General features: G+C 32.0%; 1 protein-coding gene across 3 annotated transcripts; it reads right to left on the bottom strand.

Annotated features, from left to right (window-relative positions):
* Positions 1 to 679: 679 nt before the first annotated feature.
* LOC139493920 (uncharacterized) lies at positions 680 to 23,532 on the bottom strand. Of its 3 annotated transcripts, none has more exons than XM_071282085.1 (14): positions 22,615 to 23,532; positions 20,700 to 20,789; positions 19,391 to 19,498; positions 18,647 to 18,731; positions 12,162 to 12,223; positions 9,913 to 9,966; positions 8,965 to 9,075; positions 7,584 to 7,613; positions 6,427 to 6,512; positions 5,935 to 6,014; positions 4,909 to 5,112; positions 3,862 to 4,217; positions 2,653 to 2,699; positions 680 to 862 (listed from the first exon to the last, which is right to left on the bottom strand). In XM_071282085.1, exons 1-14 carry the CDS (start codon positions 22,720 to 22,722, stop codon positions 793 to 795), a joined length of 1,491 nt encoding a protein of 496 aa, XP_071138186.1. In that variant the 5' UTR covers positions 22,723 to 23,532; the 3' UTR covers positions 680 to 792. The 3 variants fall into 3 exon arrangements, with proteins under 3 accessions (XP_071138186.1, XP_071138196.1, XP_071138203.1); XM_071282095.1 differs by lacking the exon at positions 7,584 to 7,613 and adding an exon at positions 7,823 to 7,843 and having other exon boundaries at positions 22,615 to 23,521; XM_071282102.1 differs by lacking the exon at positions 7,584 to 7,613 and having other exon boundaries at positions 22,615 to 22,938.
* Between the last annotated feature and the right edge of the window lie 1,042 nt (positions 23,533 to 24,574).

Raw genomic sequence — 24,574 nt, 5'->3', positions numbered from 1 at the left:
ATTACAAAATCCTGTATTGGTACAAAAGATCAACAATCAAACATCAAAGGTATTGATAAAAAAATAAAAATACATTTGTATCTGTATTTGTATCTGTATTTGTATCTGTACTTTATTTTCTCATTTATATGTTGTACTGTTAAATCAGTCATCCTTAATCAGAACGATAGTATGTGTGAGTGTATGCGAGTGGGAGAGAAAGGCTTTTTATTTTTACTTTATGTGATTACATGCTCGTTATGACCCCTTTGATTAGGAAATAAAATATCTTTATCGTATCTTTATCTTTATTGACCTATTGGTATTAAGTGATGACATTAGATATACTTTGAAATATATATAAGTAGTACCGAATGTCATTTTAAATACAAAAGATGATCAATGAAATCACAATGTTATTCAATAAGTCAAGCTGATACTTGACATTAAAAGGAAAGTCAAAAAGGTTTCTCCAGTTTATGTTTCATACATGGATTACCTCACCTGATCCGACAAAAAAAATGAAATTGTTGTGAAATTGGATCAATTTGGTAATTTTGCATGCAAATCAATTCATCATTGTATGGTTCCAGCTTTAGTATTCTGTGCTTTCTTTCAGGCAAGTCTTTAAAATTCTCATTATATTTTTTCTTTTATTACTGAGCATTCAAAATCTGATGCTCTTACTGATTTACCAGAATTTTTAAAATATGCACAGCATAAATTCTTTATTAAGATATAATAATAATATATTAACAATACACAATTCTTTTTAGATCGTCAGTAAACACTTAAAGGTCATATATATTTTTTTCATATAAATTTTGGAGTAAAAGCTTTTCTTCTTATTTCAGCAACAGGAAGTTTATCTCCTTTCCAAGGCCTGAAATATAAGATGTGTAGTATAACATGTTTGTTTGTCAACGTGCTATATATCTGCATCAGCATGTACAGTCGTTTTAATTCATGACTGAAGAAATTGCTGATAAAGCAATAAAAGATGTTGTGACAATTAAGCTCCACTCTATATAGAGATTGATAATATAATATTCAGTTATAAGATATCTTGAATACATTATTTTTAGTAGGATGAAAAAAAAATGTGCTGTTGATATAACTGGACGATTTCCCTGAATCGTATTTGTTAATATCTGTCACGAAATTTTAAATAATTATTATTCAAAACTTGATGGGTTTTCTACCCACAGGCTAAGATAGACTTTGTCACACAGCTTTGGTATTTTTTGTTTTTCAATGGTTATCATTTTTGAATTGACCTTGCATTGTTTCAATTAAAGTGGGACTGGTGAGTTTAATGCAAACACAATGCGCAATTAAAGAAACGATTACAAGTATAAGCTTTCACTTTTTTTGTCACCGTGAACAATATTTCTAGTCAAAATTAGTCACAACTTATATATGTAATCTGTTACTCCTGTGGCGCATTTAGTTTGCATAAAACTCACCAGTCCCACTTTAATTGATACAATGCAAGGTAAATTCAAATAGAAAGACTTTATCAAAATTCCACAAGCTTTTGACAAATACAACAACGGTTATCTATGTCTGGGGTAGAACATCTTTAGCATGTCGAACAATTTACAATTTTTCAAACAATTCATAATTATGACAATATCAATGATAATTGATGTCAACACAAGAGTTCTGACTACTAAAGCTGATGATTCCTTGGGGAGTAAACTTTCACCATCAGTTGCATCGAACCAGTGATTGTAAATAAACTCGGAGTTTAGTATGACGTCCATTATCACTGTACTATTATGCATATTTTAGGGGCCAGCTGAAGGACACCTACGGGTGCGGGAATTCTCGCTACATTGAAGACCCATTGGTTGCCTTCGGCTGTTGTTTGCTCTATGGTCGGGTGGTTGTCGCTTTGACATATTCACCATTTCCTTTCTCAATTTTATAGTCATAGCTACCATCATACCAGAATTGTAATTTTAATCGGGATTTGTTTTACTCTATTTCAATAAATAGGTTTGTTGGTAACCTTTTTTTTAGTTGTAAATGTAGATCAATAAAGGAAACACGTTCATGTATGTACTCTTAAAAGTGTATTTTTAGATGATGGAACGACCAGATAGTGTTGGCGTTGAGATTCCCTATTGGTTGGTAATAAAAACCAGTCAGTGGGCGTGATGAACGAAAATGTATCGTTTTTAAAACCAATCAATTAGTAGCACTATACATAGCTGTTTTAGATTTGTTGGTCCTCAATGCTGTTCAACCTTGTACTTTATCTGTTTCGATTGTCACTGATGAGTCATTTGCAAACGAAACGCGCTTCTGGCACAATTACAAATTTTAAATCCTGGTATCTATGATGAGTTTGTTTGCAACGAACGATATGACTATGAAATCTTTAAAAAGACATAAATGTTCGAATAAGAGAAAATGCAAAAGATACAAAGTCATATAAATAGCAAATAAAGTTGTCAAATGTTTTAAAGAGTTAAAGAAAAGAAAAAACTGAACTGGTCACTGACATAACACCCAGATTTGTAAAGCAAAAATCCCCCAAAATAAAAACAACTGATTGTCAGAAATTCACAAGAATGATCTTTGGAATTAATTATTCGTTCACTTATATTTTCGTTATCATTTGTGTGAACAGCTTCATGATAAAAATTCTTAAAGTTGAATACTTACTTGTAGTACATACGAGGAGCTTCTCTGATGTTGACTGGTTGGAATACCTGTAAATAAATATCTCAATATTAGGTCAGAGTGCACAGTAATCGTCAGCAGTAATCGTCCTTTACTTTTCGTTGTCCATTTTCGTTGTCTCATTTTCGTTATCCACGAATATAGTCCCTAGTGTAGACAGTGTTTTGCATACCAAATTTTTTTGTATACCCCTTTCAAATGTATTTCTTCATGTTTAATGACTAAAATAGCGAGTATGAGGTGAATTTTCAGTGTTAATGAATTATGGTCATGAATTTTTAAAGTAAAGTAGTGGTCCAGCTGAAAAAGGTAAAAAAAAATAGCACTCCAGAAGCTGTCAAAAGATTTCTTTACCCCCTTAACACAGAATAAGTCCATATTTATTTATCCCATTAACACAGAAATTTGTCAATATTTTGAGAATATGCATGCCCACTGTGGATTTGATCTAAAACCTGCATTACAACTCATTTACTTTTCAAAGGTATTCTGCATTTTCGAATCAACAGATTCACAGACACACCTGCTCAGGAGTACCCTGATGCCAAAGTTAGACCCGATAAAGTTTTCCATAATTTGATACAATTTTCTCAAATGTAGTACAACACACTGTTAAATTATTATTAAAAAAAAGCAGGTGGATTTTTTTTTATTTTCATTTATTGTCTAAAAGAAATGCACTTCGAAATAACTGTGTAATCGGACCTAAAACTCATCCTTTGACATTATTTTAAGATTTGACTGTTCATCAATATGTAATCATATACGACTATCAACCAAAGAACTGCTTATACGCATGTGATACGATAACATGCTATTTTTTTTTAAATAAAAAGTTGAAAAAGTTACACACCTTGAACAAATTATATTGGAGTACTTGTATTCATAATAAATTAATCTTAATACAAACACCCACGGTAAGTTGTAATTAAAGACAACCACTAAGATCCTCGAGATTCTGAAATAAGACGGACACAAGAATCCTTTAGACAAAAAGAAGAATTTGACTTTTACTTAGAGAGGACAAGACGGAATAACTCCAAATAAATCGTTGTTTTTAAAATCTCCCAGAAAATGAATGACGGATGGTTTTAAAAATTGTTTGATTGTATTCCCTTGAAAAAAAGGTGTTTTTATTCTACACTGCACAAGACAGTTAGAACAATTAATAATTGACATAAAATAACATACAGGTATCGAATAAGTCTCCGGCGTTGGAACAATAAATTCGGACGTCTTGGTTGATATACTGGTTTCAGTCTTATGCGTTGTAGCAGTGCCAGGTTTTTTGAAAACATTCTGAAGTTTTGAACACATCGACACACGATTATGACTAGATGGCGAAGGCTGAGTAGAAGGTGATATGTTCTCTTTTTGCTCGTACGTTCTTGTTGGTGAATGTAAAGTTGATACAGATTGAGATAAATTTGAAGTCTTTGGTAAAAGTTTTGAGTCTATTTGTTGCCTACAGGTTCCCGCCGAAATTGCGCGTCTGCTTTCTATTTCCTCTTTTTGTGCTTTAAGTTTCATTCCACGTTCTAACTGAGCTGTAAATAAAACGAAAAGTTTTTTTTTAATAATAGTGATATGAAGGAAGAACTCACTATCATATAATGCAATAAAGTATTATTTTATGAAAAAAATGATACTCGTAAAATAAAAACTCATTTGAAGGTTGGATAAATTGTAGACAGTTAAGTTGATTCCGGAAACTCTTTCCAAACATTTACGGTATTTTGTGGGTTAATGGGGTTTTGCTTGTTTATTTTATCGTGGTTTGTGTCGATCTGATGTGACACGCCTTCCCAACTGTATTTGTAAAAACATTGTCCAAGGATAAGGGAGTTTTTTTTAATAGAAATAAAACCGTTTGTTTTCTGTTTTGTTTTGTTTCACATTTTGTCATGCCTTTTAATGCTTATTATAGGATTATAGGTTTTACTCACTGTTGAAGGCAGTACTGCAATCTACAGTTGTTTACATCATAACCTTCGGACTTTGGTGGATATTTGTGCTATAAACAACCGTGGCTCATCTTCTTGTTATTTTACTTATCTATATTTACGAATGCTCTGTATAGCAATTGTTTAAATTATGACAGATAAGAAAATGCTGTTTACTAGTAATGTACCAATTCAATAACAGTTAAGATATGAAAAAATAAACAAAGGCAGTTCGTAATCATCTTCAAACAATCAAATAATTATTGGTTTAAGATATCTTAAAAGCAATTCTTACCAAAGTAATCGGAAGCTGTTTTCGGTCGGGACATAAACTTCTGAATTGCTTTAGCATAGTCATGTCTTCGTCTAACTGACGAGCGATCACTGCTTGTACCTTTTGGTGTTCCACATCTAAAGGGAGGCTGCTGTACAGATATTTCGTGTTCGTTTGGAGAATTTGCATTGGGTAATCTGTTATATTCTTGTAGTTGTTTGCATTCTAATAATAAAAGTTAAAAAATTACCCGTCTGAGAGTATATCTTTTGATTTCACATTTGAAAATAAGAGATACATATGGTCTATGTGTTTAATGTGCTTGAGCTTTTGATTTTGCCATTGGCTTCTGGACTTTCCGTAAAGAGTTTTCTTTGGAGTTCGGTATATTTGTTATTTTGCATTTGAAAAATTCTGTCAAATTCTAGGAAATGACAAGTTCAATTCCTTATATTCTTCATTAAGGCAGTTTATTAATTGATTGATATTTTTGGTCAATTTTAAAGTTATGTTCAAATATGTCATAAATATTCAAGAGAAAACCCTAAATTAATCAAATATGTCACTAGGTCTTGCAAAAATTTCGACAAGGGTGTAGGGTGGGGAACGTAGATGTGCCACTTGATGAGTGGCTAATTTAGAATGCAGCAAAATTAAAGCCCTGCAACAGGCAAACTACGGACCCCTAAAAGAGTTGTTGCAAATCTTTTGTAAAGAGCAGAGAGAGTTTCACATTTTTTTAACTTTAAAAATTCAACAGGACATTCCTATGCACTTATATGTTTGAGCTTTTGATTGTGCCATTTAAATAAGGACTTTCCTTTTTAGTTCGATATTTTTGTGATTTTTCTTTTTAGTAAACACATTAAACACATGCACATCAAAACAGTCAATTGTAAAAGAGGAAAAGATTTCTCTTTGGCATATTATTATATCTCTTTTAAATACCAAGATAATCAAAATTGAATTATGTTCTTTTCTTTCATACTTTCATGAGTCCCGCGAAAGCGATTGTGTGTTCTATTGAATTATTTTGTATTGCCATACCTAGCTTTTTCTTGCTTGGTTTATCTGGTGTAAGGTTTATCGAAATTATTGTATGTGGAACACTTAAAGGGTACAAGTATCTGAAAAAAGAAAAAGAAAATAGTTCCCTTTAATAGTGGAAAAGATTAATATAAAATATCATACAAATATGTCGAGAATATTGAAAATGGAAATCACTCCATGGTATTGAAACACATATGTATGGGTTCGTCTTGTATTCCCTATTTAGCCAACATATCATAAAAAAATTGTTGTGTCTAAAACCCCATAGACACAATCTGTCATGTGATCGTGACATTATGTACAAATCAGTAGCTATTCCTTAACTCGAAATCCGTGTAAGAATTATGAATGCATAACTAAATTTTAAAGCATTGACAACAATTGTCTACAATCACTAGATAAAACTGAAAAGGTTATCTAAAGTAAGCATTAACAATTGAACAACAATTTAGTTTGCCTTCGTTTGTTAGATTAAGCAAAATAACTTACTTGTCATAAAATTCCAGTATTGCAGGGTGAGTAAAAGTCGTAATATTTCTGCATTGATCCGTCTCTATCTGGAAAACTGGTATTGTCTATTTCGAATAAAATGAATAATTTAAAAATCTGAATTTATCTGTGACATACTTTTAAAATATACCGATATACAGATATAATTATCACTCTCTCATTTGATAACTCTTTTTCTCTAACATACTGTAATACATCTCTCTGTATCGCTCTCTCTCACTCTGACGAGTATTGTTTTTCAAATTTTGTCATGTCGGTGCCTTTTATGGCTTACTATTCAAGAATTCTATTGGTAATTTTTTTGGATCTTAAAGCTGTTCCTATAGCACATTTTGTAAGAAGCGCTTCGTGTTGAAATATGCACATGATCACCGCTTTTACAGCCAACTCCAACGGAAAGACAGAACGTTTAGTAATACGATATGCTCGTTCTTGTAGCTACCCTTATGATATCAATAATTGTGAATGCTCTTGCCCTAAAATACTATAAATATATTTTTATGTGCATCAAATAATAGTTAAAAGGATAAATAAATCACTAGAATAGCAAGCAAGTTAATACTGTGAGTGTGCAATTTTGGAACTGGAAAACGTAAGGGGAATAGAATTTGAAAACGTGAATTTACGAATAATTAAACAGAAAAATTGGAAATATTTAGTTATAGTAAAGTTTTTTATATAATGAAAATTAACATTTTGACAATTTTAAGTGAGTTAGAAAAAGAAAAAAAACAACAACAAAAAACAAAAAACAAACAAACTCGGATTACAACTAATATGTCCCCTCTGTTGTTTTACACAAACAGGTTAACTGATCGTTCAAAAAGGGGGGATCTAGGCATGAAAAAAACAACAGATAAAAACTGCAAACATTTTATAAGTAGTTATATATAGTTAAATATTATTATGTAATATCATTTGTAAAAGAATTTTGATTTCAAAAATTGAATATAATTTTGTTGTAATCAGTGTACGTAGAACTTCCCGTTTTTTCATTGAGTAAACGATTGATAAAAAACAATTTAGTTTTGTTATATAGTAAGTTTAGTTAGTATATTTAAGGGTTTAGTAAATTATAAACAAAATGCATATGTGAATGTTAAAATTCGTTATAACGTAAACAACACTATACATACACCTCGGGCAGCAATGGACTGTTCTTCCAACTAACAACACATAAAAAAACAAAACTACAGACAACGTTTACAATGCAAGCAAAACACTCACAAACCAAACAATACGCCTCAATAAAAGCAAATAAAATTTAAAAAAATCATCTCGAGAAAAAGCTTTTGAAAGTCAGATAACACTACAGATATATGCAACACATTTATTTATACTAGACGTCAGTCATAAAAACCTGCAAAGCACTCACCTGACCCAATCCATACTTTGTCTACAATGTTCGACAAAAAATGTGAAATGGCTCTTACAAAACTACAACAATTGGCTAAATAAGTTCTTTTCAACATACTGAAACAACAACTTTCGAAAGTACATCAAGGATTTCATCGACAAACTGGTTTTCCATTTACCTATGGCCGACTATTGGTACTAACGTGTACGGCGAATTTATGTCTGGCTTTCTGAATGCCATTAAAATGCAATTGATTTGACAACTTGTACATCATATTTTGATCTGTTAAACCACTTGCACCTGCCGTAACGATAGCTGTTAATAGTCTGCACAATTATTACTTTTAATGATTTTGAACATGCTTTGAGTAACTGCCAGTACTCTTAGATAGGGTGTTTGTCTTTAAGATAGTTGGTTTTGTTCTTCGTACCAATCTTAGTCACGAGTCAAGCAATGCCCCGCTGATTAATAGCAACTTATGTTCTTATTTGTGATGTTACAACACTGTAGCAGGTGAGGGGGGAGTTGGGCCCTCATGTCTAACCTCGCCATGTGTGTTTGTCCTAAGTCAGGCGCTTTTAATTCAATGATTCTCGTTGTTTTCTGTTTGTTATATCTGTTTTTTTGTTCATTGTTTTGTGATAATCAGGCTGTAGTTTTGTTTTTCTTTTAATTATTTCAGAGCTTATCGTCTCTTGTCCTTTTATAGCTTATTATGAGGTTTACTCATTGTTGAATACCGTTCGATCACCTATTTTTGTGTAAGTCCGTGTCGTTTGGGCTCTGGTGGATAGTTCGCATTTAAAATAATTATATCCCATCTCCTTAAATAAAAAAATAAAGAGAACAGTTCGTGTTTAACTTCTAAATATAAACTTCATTATTTTAAATCAAACTACGGCAATCAATCACGTGCTATTAAATATATCAAATGATCATGCAGACATCAGTAATACTGTATACCAACTTCTCAAGTGAAAACGCATTGTATATGTATCCTACAAATAATGACCTTTCTGTGTTGTTTTCAAACATTACATAAACTACTTATGTTGTCGAAACTTTAAAAAAAATACATTAAAATGTCATTGTTACAATAAATCGGTAAATCATTAATTACGTTATTAATATACATGATTAATATCTGTAACAATGCTTACCATAGCAGAGCGTAGAACCAAAGCACACTTATGTTTTGAATTGAGTTTCAATGCAATGTCAAGATCTGGCATGAAATTAAGATCCCTTCTTCTCCCATTTCCTTTATATGTCTACAACGAATTAAAGCAGACATAGCATATAAGCAAATTAGAAAAGTCCTAGCTCATACATGATGTGAAATTACTGAAACCATAAAAATACATATGTGGAATTGATGCCGACATAGCACATGTAATAGGTTAAAAACAGCCTGTCCCAGGACATACAATATAACTCCGACATAACATAGCCATGGAAAATAACCGACAGAGCACATACACTATGTCAAAATATCAGCATTAAAGTACATATAGTTACACTTTAAATTAAATCGCCATAGCACATGCACTATATTTGAAAACATAGTCGGAATAGAGGATCATTGTTGTTTACACAATCATTTAATTATTTCAGCTGACTCTATTCAAAGTTTGACATATGGTATAGGCACTAGCCAGTTGTTAAATACCATATACATGTATGCCCTATAGGTTGTTTTTTGTTTGTTGTTTAAAGTTGAGGGTTTTTTTATTTTTGTCCTCATTTTGGGCATATTGATGAGTTCCGTTTGAAGTTGGTCTATGCATGAAAAAAATGTGAAACTGGGTTCAAATTAATTAACCTTCTTTGACTTCTTATAAAATGCTGTAACAGTACATTTAAGATCGTGTTTAAATACACCGATCTTTGAATAAGGGGTTTTAATACTCTCATATATGTCTAGCTGTCCTCTGTCGTGTTAATACAATAAAACATGGGACTTCTCAATGTATTGGTAAATTCATTGTTTCTCATATAGATAAGATATATTTGAGCTTTAAATAGTAAGTTAATTGACAACAATCGAGTTTTAACAGTACTACAATATTCGGAAACATTATAAAAGAGCTGGTTGTCTCATAACTTACCGAACTGTCCTTGTCCATTGTACTCTTGACCAAAGCTCGGATACAATACAAGTCCTATAAGGAAATGATATAAAAGTGTAGGAATTGGAAATCAAAACGTGGCTTATTAAACATATGTTTGCATACTTACGTGATTGTCGTTATGCTCTAAGTCAGGAACTTCGTCGTTCATAAAAAACAGAAGGTGAGGTATAATTGCCAAGGAGACAGCTCTTCAAGAAAGATGATTGAATATGTAAACAGCTCTCTTACAAGCACAAAAACATAACTGCAATAATATATGGGCATGCACTACAGGCATGGGGACGGTTTGTCTTACGTAATATGTTTAATTTTGTGTTTTTTTAATTTTGTGTGTTGATAGCAGTAGATCGGGTTTATAGTTCCTGTTAAAATATTTACATTTTTTTTTAATAAAATGTCGGGACGATTGAGAGCTTCCATCCATCTAGGTAGCTTATTGTTGTTCTGGTTCTGTCTGTTGTTGGTTCATTGATGTGTAACAACTTAATCACTTGAAATTCATAACTATTACCGTTGGTATGTTTAGGTCCAAAATCATTATCGAAATGCTTTAAGTTATGAAATACGTGAATTGAAAAATTTCTTGTCTTCATCAATTAAAATTCTTAAGTATGAAAATTGAAGGAAATGCGTTTGTTTCTTTGACAATAGACAATTTCAAAGACAATCTATCAGAAACAAAGGTTATCTGCAGAAAAATGGCGGGGTAAAGATTTACTAGAAACATGGTTGGACTGTTCACTATTTTCTGAGTACAGTTTAATGTCAGACATCACTACTGATCTTAACTAAACTGATTCTTTTAAATAATTGAATTAAGAAATTAACAAGAAACTTTAGGTTCAAACTCCCTTATGAAAAGTTATCCAAGATGTTTTTTAGCGTTCTTGATAAAAGTAAAAAAGAGAAATGCCCATCACAGCGGACATAGATAGAACTATGTAGGAAGAACATAGTTTACACATACATAGGATTCTTACATACCATTTGCATTTTTGTCAGAAACACTGTCAAACATTTAAACATACTATCCACACTGATATGTGTCAACACTTGTTTTATTTACATAATATTTATTGAAAACTGGTCATTATCGTGATATATGGACTGCCCACAGGACAGTGGTATTGACTGAGACAGCGATAATGACCGAGCCAAAGGCGAGGCCATTATCGCTGTCGCAGTCAATACCATCGTCCTACGGGCTGTTCATATATCACGATAATGACCAGTTTTCAATAACTATTATGTTTATTTCATTGAGAAACTATGTTTTAAAAAGAATTTTTGAATTCAAATTGTTGAAAGTAACCTATAGATAATGTACGATTTCTTTGTGAAAGAGTAAAGACCGGTCATAAATTTAGAATGAAATTCAAAACAGTGTGGCTGTGGCCATTGATCGACACATTAAATTCATCCATTGACTGGGACAATTTACGTGAACGTTTGTCTGTAAGGACCACTGTTCAAGACGTACCTACGATAGACATTTAAACTGTGGGGTCACCAAAGGTTTCTTAACGCCTTTAATTATAAAATAATTCGAAAAATTAATCAGGAATAACCTTTATGTTTTGATTTATATAATTGATATAAATCAAACCATCGTGTTATTTCTGATTAATTTTTTCGAATTACTTTATTAAGGTGTTGAGAACCTTTGGTGACCCCATAGTTTAAGTGTCTTTAAAAAATACACAGTGAGCAATGGCCGTTACATACAAACGTTCACTTAAATTGTCCCAGTCAATGGATGAATTTAATGTGTCAATCAATGGCCACAGCCACACTGTTTTGAATTTCATTCTATATATCTATATAAGTCACTTCAATATTTAAAATACAAAAATAAAGTTTACTATAATTTCATCAGTAGCAAAACGGTCATTAGAGTTGTCTGCACTAGCAAACGTGTCTTCCATTTCCTAACTGTAAACTGTAAACACGTCTGAATAGCGTTGCGTTTAATTACGGAACGTCACTCAAACAGACAAACCACGCCCCACCGGTCATTATCATGTAAAAGGGTGTTAACGACCGGTTTTCCGGTCTGTTTTGTTCTGTTAATGACCGATGGAACTTATTACTGAAGAATAAAGAATGTCATGTGGCCTCTTTTTATCCAATAAGATAAGCTTAATATTCTTAACCGATATGAAATAATAAGAATTATTTTAAATTTATAACTAGATTCATGTAATAAAAGTTGAATTTCTACATACGGGGTTTCTGCTGTCAAGTACAACACATCTCTCTGCGTCTTTTAAAGCCTTTTCGTGTTCACCTATACAGAAATAAAATCATTAAATACTTGCTGACTTGAACTATGTGTAAATGTATGAATATTGCCTTGCAATTATACTTAATTCGTCCCTTAACTTTGTTATTGACAGTTCATTGACTATATAGGTACTAGTTACCAATCGATCTACCTTCAGAAACCTGCAAAACCCTTGAAGTATGCCATTGGAGTCAGTTCAAAATGTGAATAAGAAGAAGAAAAAAAGAGAGAAAACCAACGGCCTAATTTCTGACAAAAGAATAAACGAACTAGAGGGTCGTAAAAGCCTGTGTCGCTCACCTTGGTCTATGTGCATATTAAACAAAAGACACAGATGGATTAATGATAAAATTGTGTTTTGGTGATGGTGATGTGTTTATAGATCTTACTTTACTGAACATTCTTGCTACTTACAATTATCTCTATCTTTAATGAACTTGGCCCATTAGTTACAGAGTAACTTATTTTGATAAAATTTACAAAAATTTACCAAGTTTATAAAAATTGTTAAAAATTGACTGTAAAGGGCAATAACTCCTTAAGGGGTCAACTGACCATTTTGTTCATGTTGACTTATTTGTAGATCTTACTTTTCTGAACATTATTGCTGTTTACAGTTTATCTCTATCTATAATAATATTCAAGATAATAACCAAAAACGTCAAAATTTCCTTAAAATTGCCAATTCAGGTGCAGCAACCCAACAATCGGTTGTCCGATTCATCTGAAAATTTCAGGGCAGATAGATCTTGACTTGATAAACAATTTAACCTCCATGTCATATTTGCTCTAAATGCTTCAGTTTCAGAGTTATAAGCCAAAATCTACATTTTACCCCTATGTTATATTTTAAGCCATGGCTGCCATCTTGGTTGGTTAGCCTGGTCACAGGAGACATTTTTAAAACTAGATACCCCAATGATGATTCTGGCCAAGTATGGTTAAATTTGGCAAAGTAGTTTCAAAGGAGATTTTTTTAAAAGTTAACGACAACGGACGACGACGACGGACGACGGACGCCATGTGATGAGAAATGCTCACTTGGCCTTTTAGTCCAGGTCAGCTAAAAATCAATTTAACAGATGACCAATAAAGACAACCACTATATTACATGTTTCTGACTTCAGTAAAGTACATAGAGATTGTGGCAAGGTTAACATGTTTGTTAGCCCTTAACCTTTCGTCTAACATTGGACAGTAGTGAAATTATAATTTCATTCGTTTAAACGGGCAGTGCATTAGAATGAAATTAATTTCTCCTGGGTGTTTCATCATATGTAGCATAGAGGGCGTATTTGTTTTCCCGCTTCAAAATTATTTTCGCGGTATTTTATTGCCTATGTAATCATTCAGCACGACATCGTCAATCTGAGCAGTCGAATTTTCTTGGTACACTGCCTATCTTGAATTTGACAATGGACCCAAATTCTCCATTACTTGATTACATTACTCCTGCATGGTGTTTCACAACAGGAAATTTTCAGCACTAGTAAACAACAATTAAAATTTCAACAGAAGCCCTTTCGAGAACCTCATCCCGGTTGTATATGCCTTTGAAAATCTCGTTTTATTGCAACATGTCCAGCACGAGCGGAAGTCAGTCTAAGTTTCAGGAAGGAGCCTGCTATGGTTATGGATAACCAATATTTGAGGAATAGATGCCTATTCAACCGGAAAGCAGTCGATAGGCCAGATACGGAATTATTTATATAAGATGAGTATTTAAATATTTCTATTGGTAGTCAATCGAGTGCACACTTTCTCACACACGACTATTTTGAATATGATCAAGGTCAGTCTAAAATTATCGTCAGAGATAGATTATAGCGACATATTGATTTTTGGTATAACATTGGTTGTCATGATTTCATTACCGATACCATTTTACACGCTTATAAAATACATTTTATACTACACGGCTGTCCGTTTTGTTTACAAAACAACATACAGTGATAATTTTGTTTTAGAAGCTATTTAAGATTTTTTGTTTAGAGGACATTATTATTCATGTACTGATGATAAACCATTGGTTTGCTAATTCACTTGCTACCTCTGTTCTAAACAATGACAATGAAAGTTATAATTTTAGATATAGGTCATGTCAATTTACATCTATGGAAAACACCTTTGTATAATTTGAAGATATCTTGGTAGCTATGCAATCTAATTAACAGAATTTTATTGTTTTAAGTTTTACATTCAGCTTATTACCATATAGGCATATACGATCTCCATTCTGATTATCTTTACTGGACATATGACAAGGTATAATAGTTGAGACTACAAATCCTTGGATGAAAGTTCATATATTTTTATTCTCGTTCCCCCTTTTTGGATAAAGTTCTGCTTATTATATATTTACTAAAGTTACTTGACCACTATTAAATTGAGGTGAATGAAAAGAAATTTTTATGTATATAGATTATGGATTTGGCACAGATTCTGATATTAGCGTGTGTACAGATATTGTCACATGAGGTAAACAAGACCTTATTGACCAAAGTGGTTGTGTCCATTTGGTCTCCCAGTTATACATTGATATATTTGGTTATTTCATTGATACAAACAAAGCTATCTTAAGCATACCAGTTGAGAGACTGTCATAACTGTTTGATTCCATAAAACAAGTTATAGTATCTTCAGGATATTTAGGTCATTTTATGGGAGAACTGTAGCTTCCGTTGGTCAGATTATATCCATGTCGTATATTTGTCATAGGAATGTGGCTTATATTATGATTGAATCATTAGTATTGATGTTAAATCAGCCTATTCTTCGAATCTAATATTGGACTTTCAGTTCAAAGTTAAGAGCAGCTTATACTCTGGCTGGTAAATTTTAAATGTGTTAATTCTAACATTTTGTATCCAATTTTTCGTGTCACACTATGTTTATAGTGATACCAGTGGAACTGGATATAGTGGATGTTCAGTAGAAAATCCTAAGAATATTGCTCATGGTATGTGTCATGAATACGATGTACACCATAGTTCTACTTGGAAAGAACTTACGGCTGTTAAATGTATAAGGCTTCTTTGGCAGATTTTATGAGAGATAAACGATTAATGGTTTATGGATAACCAAAACTTTGTTTCCATTGTTCATATAAGGGCAGTATGAAGCCTTATTTGCAAGATTTTGCATATGCCATTTTTGTGACTTGTTTGAAGCACACTTGTTCGTAGAGGTTGAATGGATACCTAGGGCAAAGAATGAAATTGCAGACTATATAAGTCTTATCATAAATACTGATGACTGCCGTTATGCAGTACATATTTTTGAATATTTGGAATCCCTGTTTGGGTCCTCATGAAATTAATTGGTTTGTTAGTGATCATAACCATCGATTACCTGTATTTTACTCCAGGTATTGGAATGTACATTCAATGTGTTGTAACAGGAGGGTCGGGCGGCTATGCGTCACCAAACCCTGCTGACTACTAAAGTGTCTGATATTGCCACAACTACAGACTGACAGACTGACGACGGATGCGACAAGTGATGTACTTTTGTGTTATGTGCAAACAGACTGGTTCTTCCTTGTTGTACTGAGACGAATGATATTGGCAATGAGACTCTAATTTCAATCAGTTTTACATACTTTATTATCACAAAATGTGAAACATAACAAGTGTAAAAACAAGTAACAGTTTACAGTATAAAAATAGATCTGAATAAATATTCAACAGTAATCTCAAAATGTAGTAGTAAACATAGGTAGTACTGGCAAGGACTACAACACTCACGACCCTAACGGATAATCAACCGCGAGAACACACTGTGGTAGTTAGCGAAAGTTAAATATCAAGCTACATTTTAAACGGTTTTCTAAAGTTTTAAAGTGAAGTTAATAACCTAGAAATTGTTAGAAACTAGTTCAAAGAGTGAACAGTCTACATTTTAGAGACTTATTATTGATGCGTTCACTATCTATTGGCAAGGTTTAAATGGGTGGTATGTTCCCCCAGTTTGCCTATTATTGAAAGTCCTTATGTATACATGCAGCAGTGTAAGGCATATTTTACTATTATTTGCCTTTGTGGAGATCGGCGTATTACTAGCCGTTTTTTATATACCAAAGGAGATAGATTAATTGATCAGAAGGTATAAATGGGTGGTATGTTCCCCCAGTTTGCCTATAATTGAAAGTCCTTATGTATACATGTACAAGGCATATAGTACTATTATTTTACCTTTGTGGAGATCGGCGTTTTACTAGCCGTTTTTATGTCCCAAAGGAGATATATTTATTGATGAGGTGTTGGGTTTACATTACCTACCTACTAAAAAAGCTAATTTTTTACCTGGTAGAGGGAACAAATCGGACTTTGGTATATTGATTTACCATTTAGGGTGTTGGCTATTAGAATGGAGTTTAGGGTGACATTACATTATAGTTTTCATGTTGAAATTAACTAGTATTAACTTGGTGATAGTTTTCATGTATTGGGGACATTTTTATTGCATGTGCTATATTGTATTTTTTCATTTTATTGGTATATTATGTATTGTATTGATGAACTATGTCAAAACGTGGAAGGAACCACATATCAATTTAAAATTATGTTATTAAATACATGTATGTTTTTTCCAGGTGTTCAGAAACGATATTGCTTTGTCTAGTCCTGTATGTGATGCATACTATAGTATAAAAGGGCGCACTCGATTATTGGTGAAGATTCTCCAACAGATTCTCAATTAGAGAAATATGTGTTTGAGGATGTTAAAAAGAAATTAGGCTCACAAATATGGAGGAAGAGCCGATAAGTTATTACAGGATGCGTATAATAAGTTATTTTGTGCATATAATCGTTTTACACAACGTACCATTTGTGCGTGTATATTGGGATATCTAGGCTTTATGCGTGTATCAGAATTGTTGAATTTGCGTTATTATTAAATTAATTGCAAGTCAACACACATTTCAATTTTTATCGAAAAAACGGATATTTACAGAGATGGAAACTGGTTTATTATTGTGAAGAACGTCACAACTTTGCGTCCAGTTCTAATTTGGAATTATATATGCATGCAGTGGCATTTAATCTGATTAAAATTTGTATTCATTCAGGAATTTGTCACAAGTGAAAGAAATGTTTTGTTTTTCGTTCAACAAATAAGCCTTTAAGCTATACAAGGATGAGGGAACTTTCTTTGATGCAATTTCTCCATTTGTTCCCGATGTAAAAGCATAGGGATTATATAGTATCTTGTGGTGCTATTACCGCTGCAAGGTTTGGTTTTTCAGATAGACTTTTTAAACGTCATGGACGTTGGAAGTCGGACACTTCAAAGGATGGCTAGTGAAAGACGATTTATCAGAACGTAGGATTGTTTCTCAGAATTTGGGAAATGAATATCTTTTTTGTTTTATTTACATTTTGGACTATATAATTTTCCATACATAGTAATAAATAGCTTCCCGTTCTTTGGGTTCAGCATCGGCGTTGTCGTGCGACTATCCACTTTACAAAGTCTTTGGTATTTAATATAGCCTTTTATGGCGTGTATATTCAGAGTGTATATGTATACTTGGATATTTGGTACAAGTATTGGTTATACTTGGATATTTGGTACAAGTATTGATTATACTTGGTTATTTGGTGCAAGTATTGGTTCTATGTCTACATTGATGGGTGGTTTATACCAGGAGAATTATAATTTCATTCGTTTAAACGGGCAGTGCATTAGAATGAAATTAATTTCTCCTGGGTGTTTCATCATATGTAGCATAGAGGGCGTATTTGTTTTCCCGCTTCAAAATTATTTTCGCGGTATTTTATTGCCTATGTAATCATTCAGCACGACATCGTCAATCTGAGCAGTCGAATTTTCTTGGTAAATTTTAATTCTGGTTAAAGTTTATTAAGCTTTTTATTTGGAGAATTTTTGTTTGATACTGATGTTTGAATTATATATTATATGTGTAGATGTATATGTATGAATTGTGTTTATTTCTTATTAAATATAGAGCATCGGCGTTGTCGTGCCACTATCCACTTTACAAAGTCTTTGGTATTTAATATAGCCTTTTATGGCGTGTATATTCAGAGTGTATATGTATACTTGGATATTTGGTACAAGTATTGGTTATACTTGGATATTTGGTACAAGTATTGATTATACTTGGTTATTTGGTGCAAGTATTGGTTCTATGTCTACATTGATGGGTGGTTTATACCAGGAGAACAGAAAAAAGTACAATATTTATTAAAAAGCTTTAATTCGACTCACGTTTTTCAGTCTCATGTCTAAAATAAGATTTGACAACCTGAGTCATTTGAAACATGCGCTGTTTTATTGAACATTGGACATATTTTTTTAATTTTTTTTTTTAAAAATGAATATACCTCTTCCCACTTAACTAATTATTGATCACTAGTCAATAAAGCTTGTTTATAATGTCTCTTTTGGTTATTCATTTACCTATTTGAGAGTACGAAAACGCTCGCCTGGCATACAATGGTGTCATCAAACAAGAGTTAGTTACACATCCGGCCAAACATCCGTTCTGAAATAAAAAAAATAAATGAAAACGTCAACCATATCAATAAAAGCAGTTCTTAAAAAAATCAATACCATTACTTGATTTATATCGAGCACAATAATGATTCTAATCAAACTACTACAGTCAGTGAATATAAGTTAAATTATGACTATGATGTAGTATAAAGGGACACGATAGATTTCAGACACGATTATACATAATAATCAATTTAAAAAAAATTGTACTTTAGACCATTTTATTCCATTAGATTAAATTTTCTGGAAAGTTTCAGGGGAGTAATATATATTGTGTTTTTGGTTAAAAATATATCGTTCTAACTTTTCTGTGTCTATTTTTGAAATGTGTGTCCTCTCTATTTACAGAACGTGTCTATTAGTCAAGAGTAGGGAAGATAATTGGAATATTTGTTATATATGCATATGATTTTAGAAGCTAAAAGCTAATATGATGAACTTAGGAACTACTTTTTTTGTAGATTTGTACGTTGATGTGTTGCTCTTTAACTGAAGTCTACTTCACATTTCCTCAGAGGATAAATAGAGACTGTAGAATTATGTAAACAACATAACATGGAATTTGAATTTAATTGATTTTGGTTTTTTGTTATCAAACCGGACAGTCTAATCAAATGTATGTCTTTTTATATAAAATCCCAAACTTACCTTTGGAGCTGAAACAGCTGAAATTGCATTAGTAAAACTTTCAGCGGACTTTCTAGGATTTTTCAAATGTTGATAAGCTACACCTAAATGATAGTATATTTCATACAACTGAAAAAAAGAAAGAAAACCCATCAAATGCATTATGAAATAAAGAGATTTGGGGACGAATGTGAATAAATCCATTATTTACCATAGTCAAAAAAACAAGTAAACAAGTACAGCTATTACATATACACATGTGCATGATCATCAATACGACAATAACGTATTTTTTTTTATTTTTGATTGTTCATTTTGTTTAAAAATAATTGTTGTTTCCAATGGTCTTTAATTGCACCTTAAAATAAAAAAATATCTACTTTCGAGATATTAAAAGTCTTGGTGTTAATGGTCAACTTCCTTTTTTTCATGTTCAATTAACTAAAAAACGAGGTTCTCGGAATAAATAATTGTTTTTTCAGGATATATGTATCAGCATTTTAGAAATAAAGGTATGCCAACATGCACAAACATAACGACATTTCGGAAACTTTGTTGATGCAATCAATGTCCATGTGAATTCCTTACAATGAATTTTTAAGAATAATTTCTCATCGTATATGTATAGTTTTATGTTAAGCACTGAAACATTTTTGTAAAAATAAATGAATTTTAACAGTCGTATTGCTTCTGGCACTCTAAATAGTCAAATAGTCGGCAAACTTTAAGAATTTTATATCGGTTTATTTTGAAGCTATAGCCTAAGTTCCATTTCTAAGTAGCAACATTCCAGCAGAATATATCTCCAAATTGATACGATATTTCCGTGCTAGCCTTTCCTATCATGATTTACTTGATAGAGGGTTGCTGCTCCAAATGGTGAAGTTGAAATCTTCCCTTCGTAAATTTTACGGACGCCATCACGAGTTGGTTGACCGTTATGGAATAACCGTTTCACAAATGATATCGGATATGTTCCTTACGTCGTTCTACCGAATTTAAACTATTTACCGGATTTGTTATCACATAAGCAACACGACGGGTGCCACGTGTGGAGCAGGATCTGCTTACCCTTCCGGAGCACCTGAGATCACCCCTAGTTTTTTGGTGGGGTTCGTGTTGTTTATTCTTTAGTTTTCTATGTTGTGTCATGTGTGCTGTTGTTTGTTTGTCTTTTTCATTTTTAGCCATGGCGTTCTCAGTTTGTTTTAGATTTATTAGTTTGACTGTCCCTTTGCTATCTTTCGTCCCTCTTTTACCAAACAGTAGGCCAGAACTTTAGCACATAGAGAGCCTAATGATAAATGTGCAATCAATGCAATGTACTCACCAGCATATTGTATGATGGCGGTGGTTCGTAATCTTCAGGGAGGTTCTTTTTGCTAACCATAAAGAGCAGTATCTTATAATTTTCTATAACCTAGAGCAAATGAAATTGACAGTTATAGAATTATATTGAATAGGAACCATCTTTTTAATAATTAGATGTCTATATTTTCAACGAGGAAAATAATCAATTCGGAAAAGACACAATACCTACAAGATCAGCAAAAAAGTAGGGTTTATACTGAAGTCTTTTGATTTTGACGTCGACTATGAAACCCCAAACGAAAATCGATTGGATATCCATGTGATATATTCATTCATATTTTTCTTTCAAAAAAAGAATATTTCTATCTCCATACTGATAATAAACACCTTCCAAAAACCCTGGCAAAAGGTTGATAGTGGTATATTTCTGTCGTAAAATAAAATTGGATAAAAAATGTAATTAAAGGTAATTTCAAACGGATTTCATCCTCTACAATGTACATAATAATACGCATCATCATCACACTATTTTACCCCTTTTTCATTTTATTTATTTTAAATAATGAAAACCAAGTCAAATCACTGTGGATGCATTGCTTTGGTGGGAGAGGGCTTGCTTTCCTACGATATTATATTGTCAGTAAAATACCACGTAAAACTCTGGCTGGTGTGTTGGTCAAGTACAAAGCACATACACATTATTGTTCTAATATTTATGTAATATGTGCCAATGTTCATTTAACACCTATTCAGCTTATGCCACCAAACTTTATATTGTTTTCGTTATTATTATTGAGATTTATGTCAAGTATCATTTATTTTGAAAAGAGACATCATCGATTTCAATAGAGAACTCATAAATGTGTATAAATTTAATAGGAGAAAGCATATTTTAATACATCATAACGAAACATGTATAGAAATATAAAATCTTTAATCAAACACTGACATAGAGAATTTAATTTGTATATTTCATATGTTAATGCTACTCTGTTTGAATGAATAAAAAGTGTCCAGGTATTATTATATGTAAACACGCCAATGTAATAAAACTTTAACGATAAAAGTGAAATTTTGATTTTATTTAATCCGTTATCAGCATGTATTTATTCGGCTTTACATTTTCTAACAAGTATACTTTGTCATTTTATTTAATTTATTTCAAGTGTCAAGTTTATTGCCTCCTAGCTTCTATTAGCTGATATTATGGTTCTAAAGTTAAAAGCGTTCATAAACACTTCTGTAGTTACAGCCACAGTAAGCTTAGGAATGGAGTGTATGATATTTTATTCTTTATTTACTTTCAACTTTTTATACGAAATAAATCCAAACCAATCCCTTGACTTTATAATCGGTTTGTTTTCTACATTGCATGTCTTAATTATACAAAATCTAATACTAATTCTTTAATTTTCAGTATTAGATTTAACTAACTACACTGAAGATCATCTGTACGCCCATTTATTCGTGATTTTGCAAGGTAGTTACAACCTCTCAATGTTGCCATGCTCTCCGTTTTCCAGTGGCAGTATACAATTCCCAGCCTTCATCCCGAACGGCCTCTATAATAGGACCTATCCATTGTATTTATTGTTAATTTGTTCTCGTCCTGAACATGCATGACATATTCGGCACTGGACGTTTGAACGGCAACCAACAATCAATCAATCAATCTACCACTAGAGCTCCTTAAACTTACCATAATTAGTATATGTACTTCTGCCAATAGGCTTGAAAATTAACGGTGACCAGCAATGCATTTTTACAATCTGAGGGCATTAGAGTTTATCTATATTCCTACATAGTATGAATATTACATAAAATACAAGAATTTACTTTTAACACATGGACGGGAGAAGCAGAGTCGCAATAAAATAACTAATGTTATATGTTGAATGTATTTTTTAGATTTGAACATATTTAAAACAACTAACCTTGCTCCATTTTTTACTTCTTTCATTTTGCATAATATGTCTGATAGTAGAGTTTACTGCTACATGAAGATGATCCATATTTCTGAAATTCCATGTCCATTTCTCCATTGTGTATTTGAGTAAGTATTCAAAATTTATCCAAGAGGTATATTTGTAAATTATTTAAGGAAAGCACTAATAAATCTGATCATATACTCATATCTTCGTTCTCCTTGAAGTCAAGTATTATGTATGTTTATTTATCAATATCCGATCTTATACGGAATCCTGGTTATAACACTCGAGATTTTAAAATGTTTGAATAATAATGTTATATTGAAGTTCTCACTTTCATATTAACATTTGTTGTTAGGTGTCTCATTGCCCGACGACAATAGCACTAATTCACTTTTATGGTGTAGTGTCATTGCTCGGTTCATATAATCCATAAGTTAATCTTTCATTTTTCAGATTATTTCTTTTATTCTTTATCGCTTAAACTTCAAACCCTTTTAATTAATAATCTTTCTGTCAATTTGAGTGTTTAAATTCATTGAAAGCAAATCTAACAATAACGTTATGTAAACAAATTCTGATTTCGGCAATTCATCAGAAAAATAATATTTGCTTTTTCCGAGTGCCGTTTTTTTATAAATAAACTAAGACTCATTATATTTTAAATGACGGAAAAAGACTGTATGTCCGCCCATTGTTGGTTCATAGGTATATTTGAACTGGCTAAATTTGATTTGAATTAGATACAAAATGTAGATTCAATTTAAATGAAACATACTTTGGTATGCATAAGAAAACCGTGTGAAACTAAAATCAAAATTTCTTATACCACTATCACCGCACTTTGATTTTTACGAACAAACATACACGTTAACAATTTTTCTACCTGAATCGTAGTTAGATTCCTTAAAATGAAATTTAATATTTAAAACGGATCATAACATTTAAGTATATTTATGTCTTTTTCTCTACCATTCTTTACTTGCAACCAACCAGAAACAATAACATTTAAATGAAAGTATTGTTGTTTAGAGTTAAGTTAAATTGGTATGTTTGATTCTTTAATAGGATTAGATAAGCACTATTATATCTTTAACGGATTAGGACGTCTCTATGTTAAGTTATAAAAGTTCATATAAAAGAGGCTGTTCCCACCTCCATTTAGCATATGGGCATTAATCAATGATAAATTTAACATTTAAAGTTCAAAACTAGCCTTACAGACTTGATGCCCTATCTATATTCCTACATAGTATGAATACTACATAAAATACAAGAATTTACTTTTAACACATGGACGGGAGAAGCAGAGTCGCAATAAGTGTAACTGTTGTTGATTATTTTGTTTTGTCAAAGGTAACCTATGTTTTATTCATGATAAGTTTTTGGATTTATTCCCACTTTATATGATAGTCACTGTATACTTTTAATGTAACTGTCTGCAAAATATTTCGTAACATGAGACAAAGTATTTCCTTATCCAGTTACAAAATATAACTCTTAATTATATATTTTTTCTGACCTGATCAGCATTAGAACTTTAACATTCACTGCCTGTAAACTTGCATCATCAGGACTCTCAAAATGCACATACCAGCACTTTTAAACAACGTATCCACTAAAAAAACATACAAATAACGAAAAGAATAAAAATCGGTCCACGCAGGTTTGTACAAAATTAATGATTAGCTATTCACTATCTCACGATACACCCTCATTCCAATAATTAAAGCAGTGGTGGATGAAGCACAAATATAAACAACATCTACCAGTGAGACTCTTTACATGAAAAAGACACCAAAGTTGTTATGGATTGATTGGTATTATTGGTGTTTAACGCAATTTTCAACCAATCAATCAATCTATAATCACATGTATTCCTTAAGATATACGTCGATTGTCTCGTGAAAAAAATTGCAAGAGATTTTTAAAAAGTAGCTTACACTTAAGTCATCCGGTTTCCAGT

Source organism: Mytilus edulis, chromosome 1 (genome assembly GCF_963676685.1).
Source record: "Mytilus edulis chromosome 1, xbMytEdul2.2, whole genome shotgun sequence".
NCBI lineage: Eukaryota > Metazoa > Mollusca > Bivalvia > Mytilida > Mytilidae > Mytilus > Mytilus edulis.
Note: the sequence above shows the minus strand (reverse complement) of the source record. Positions and strands in the feature narration are given on the sequence as shown.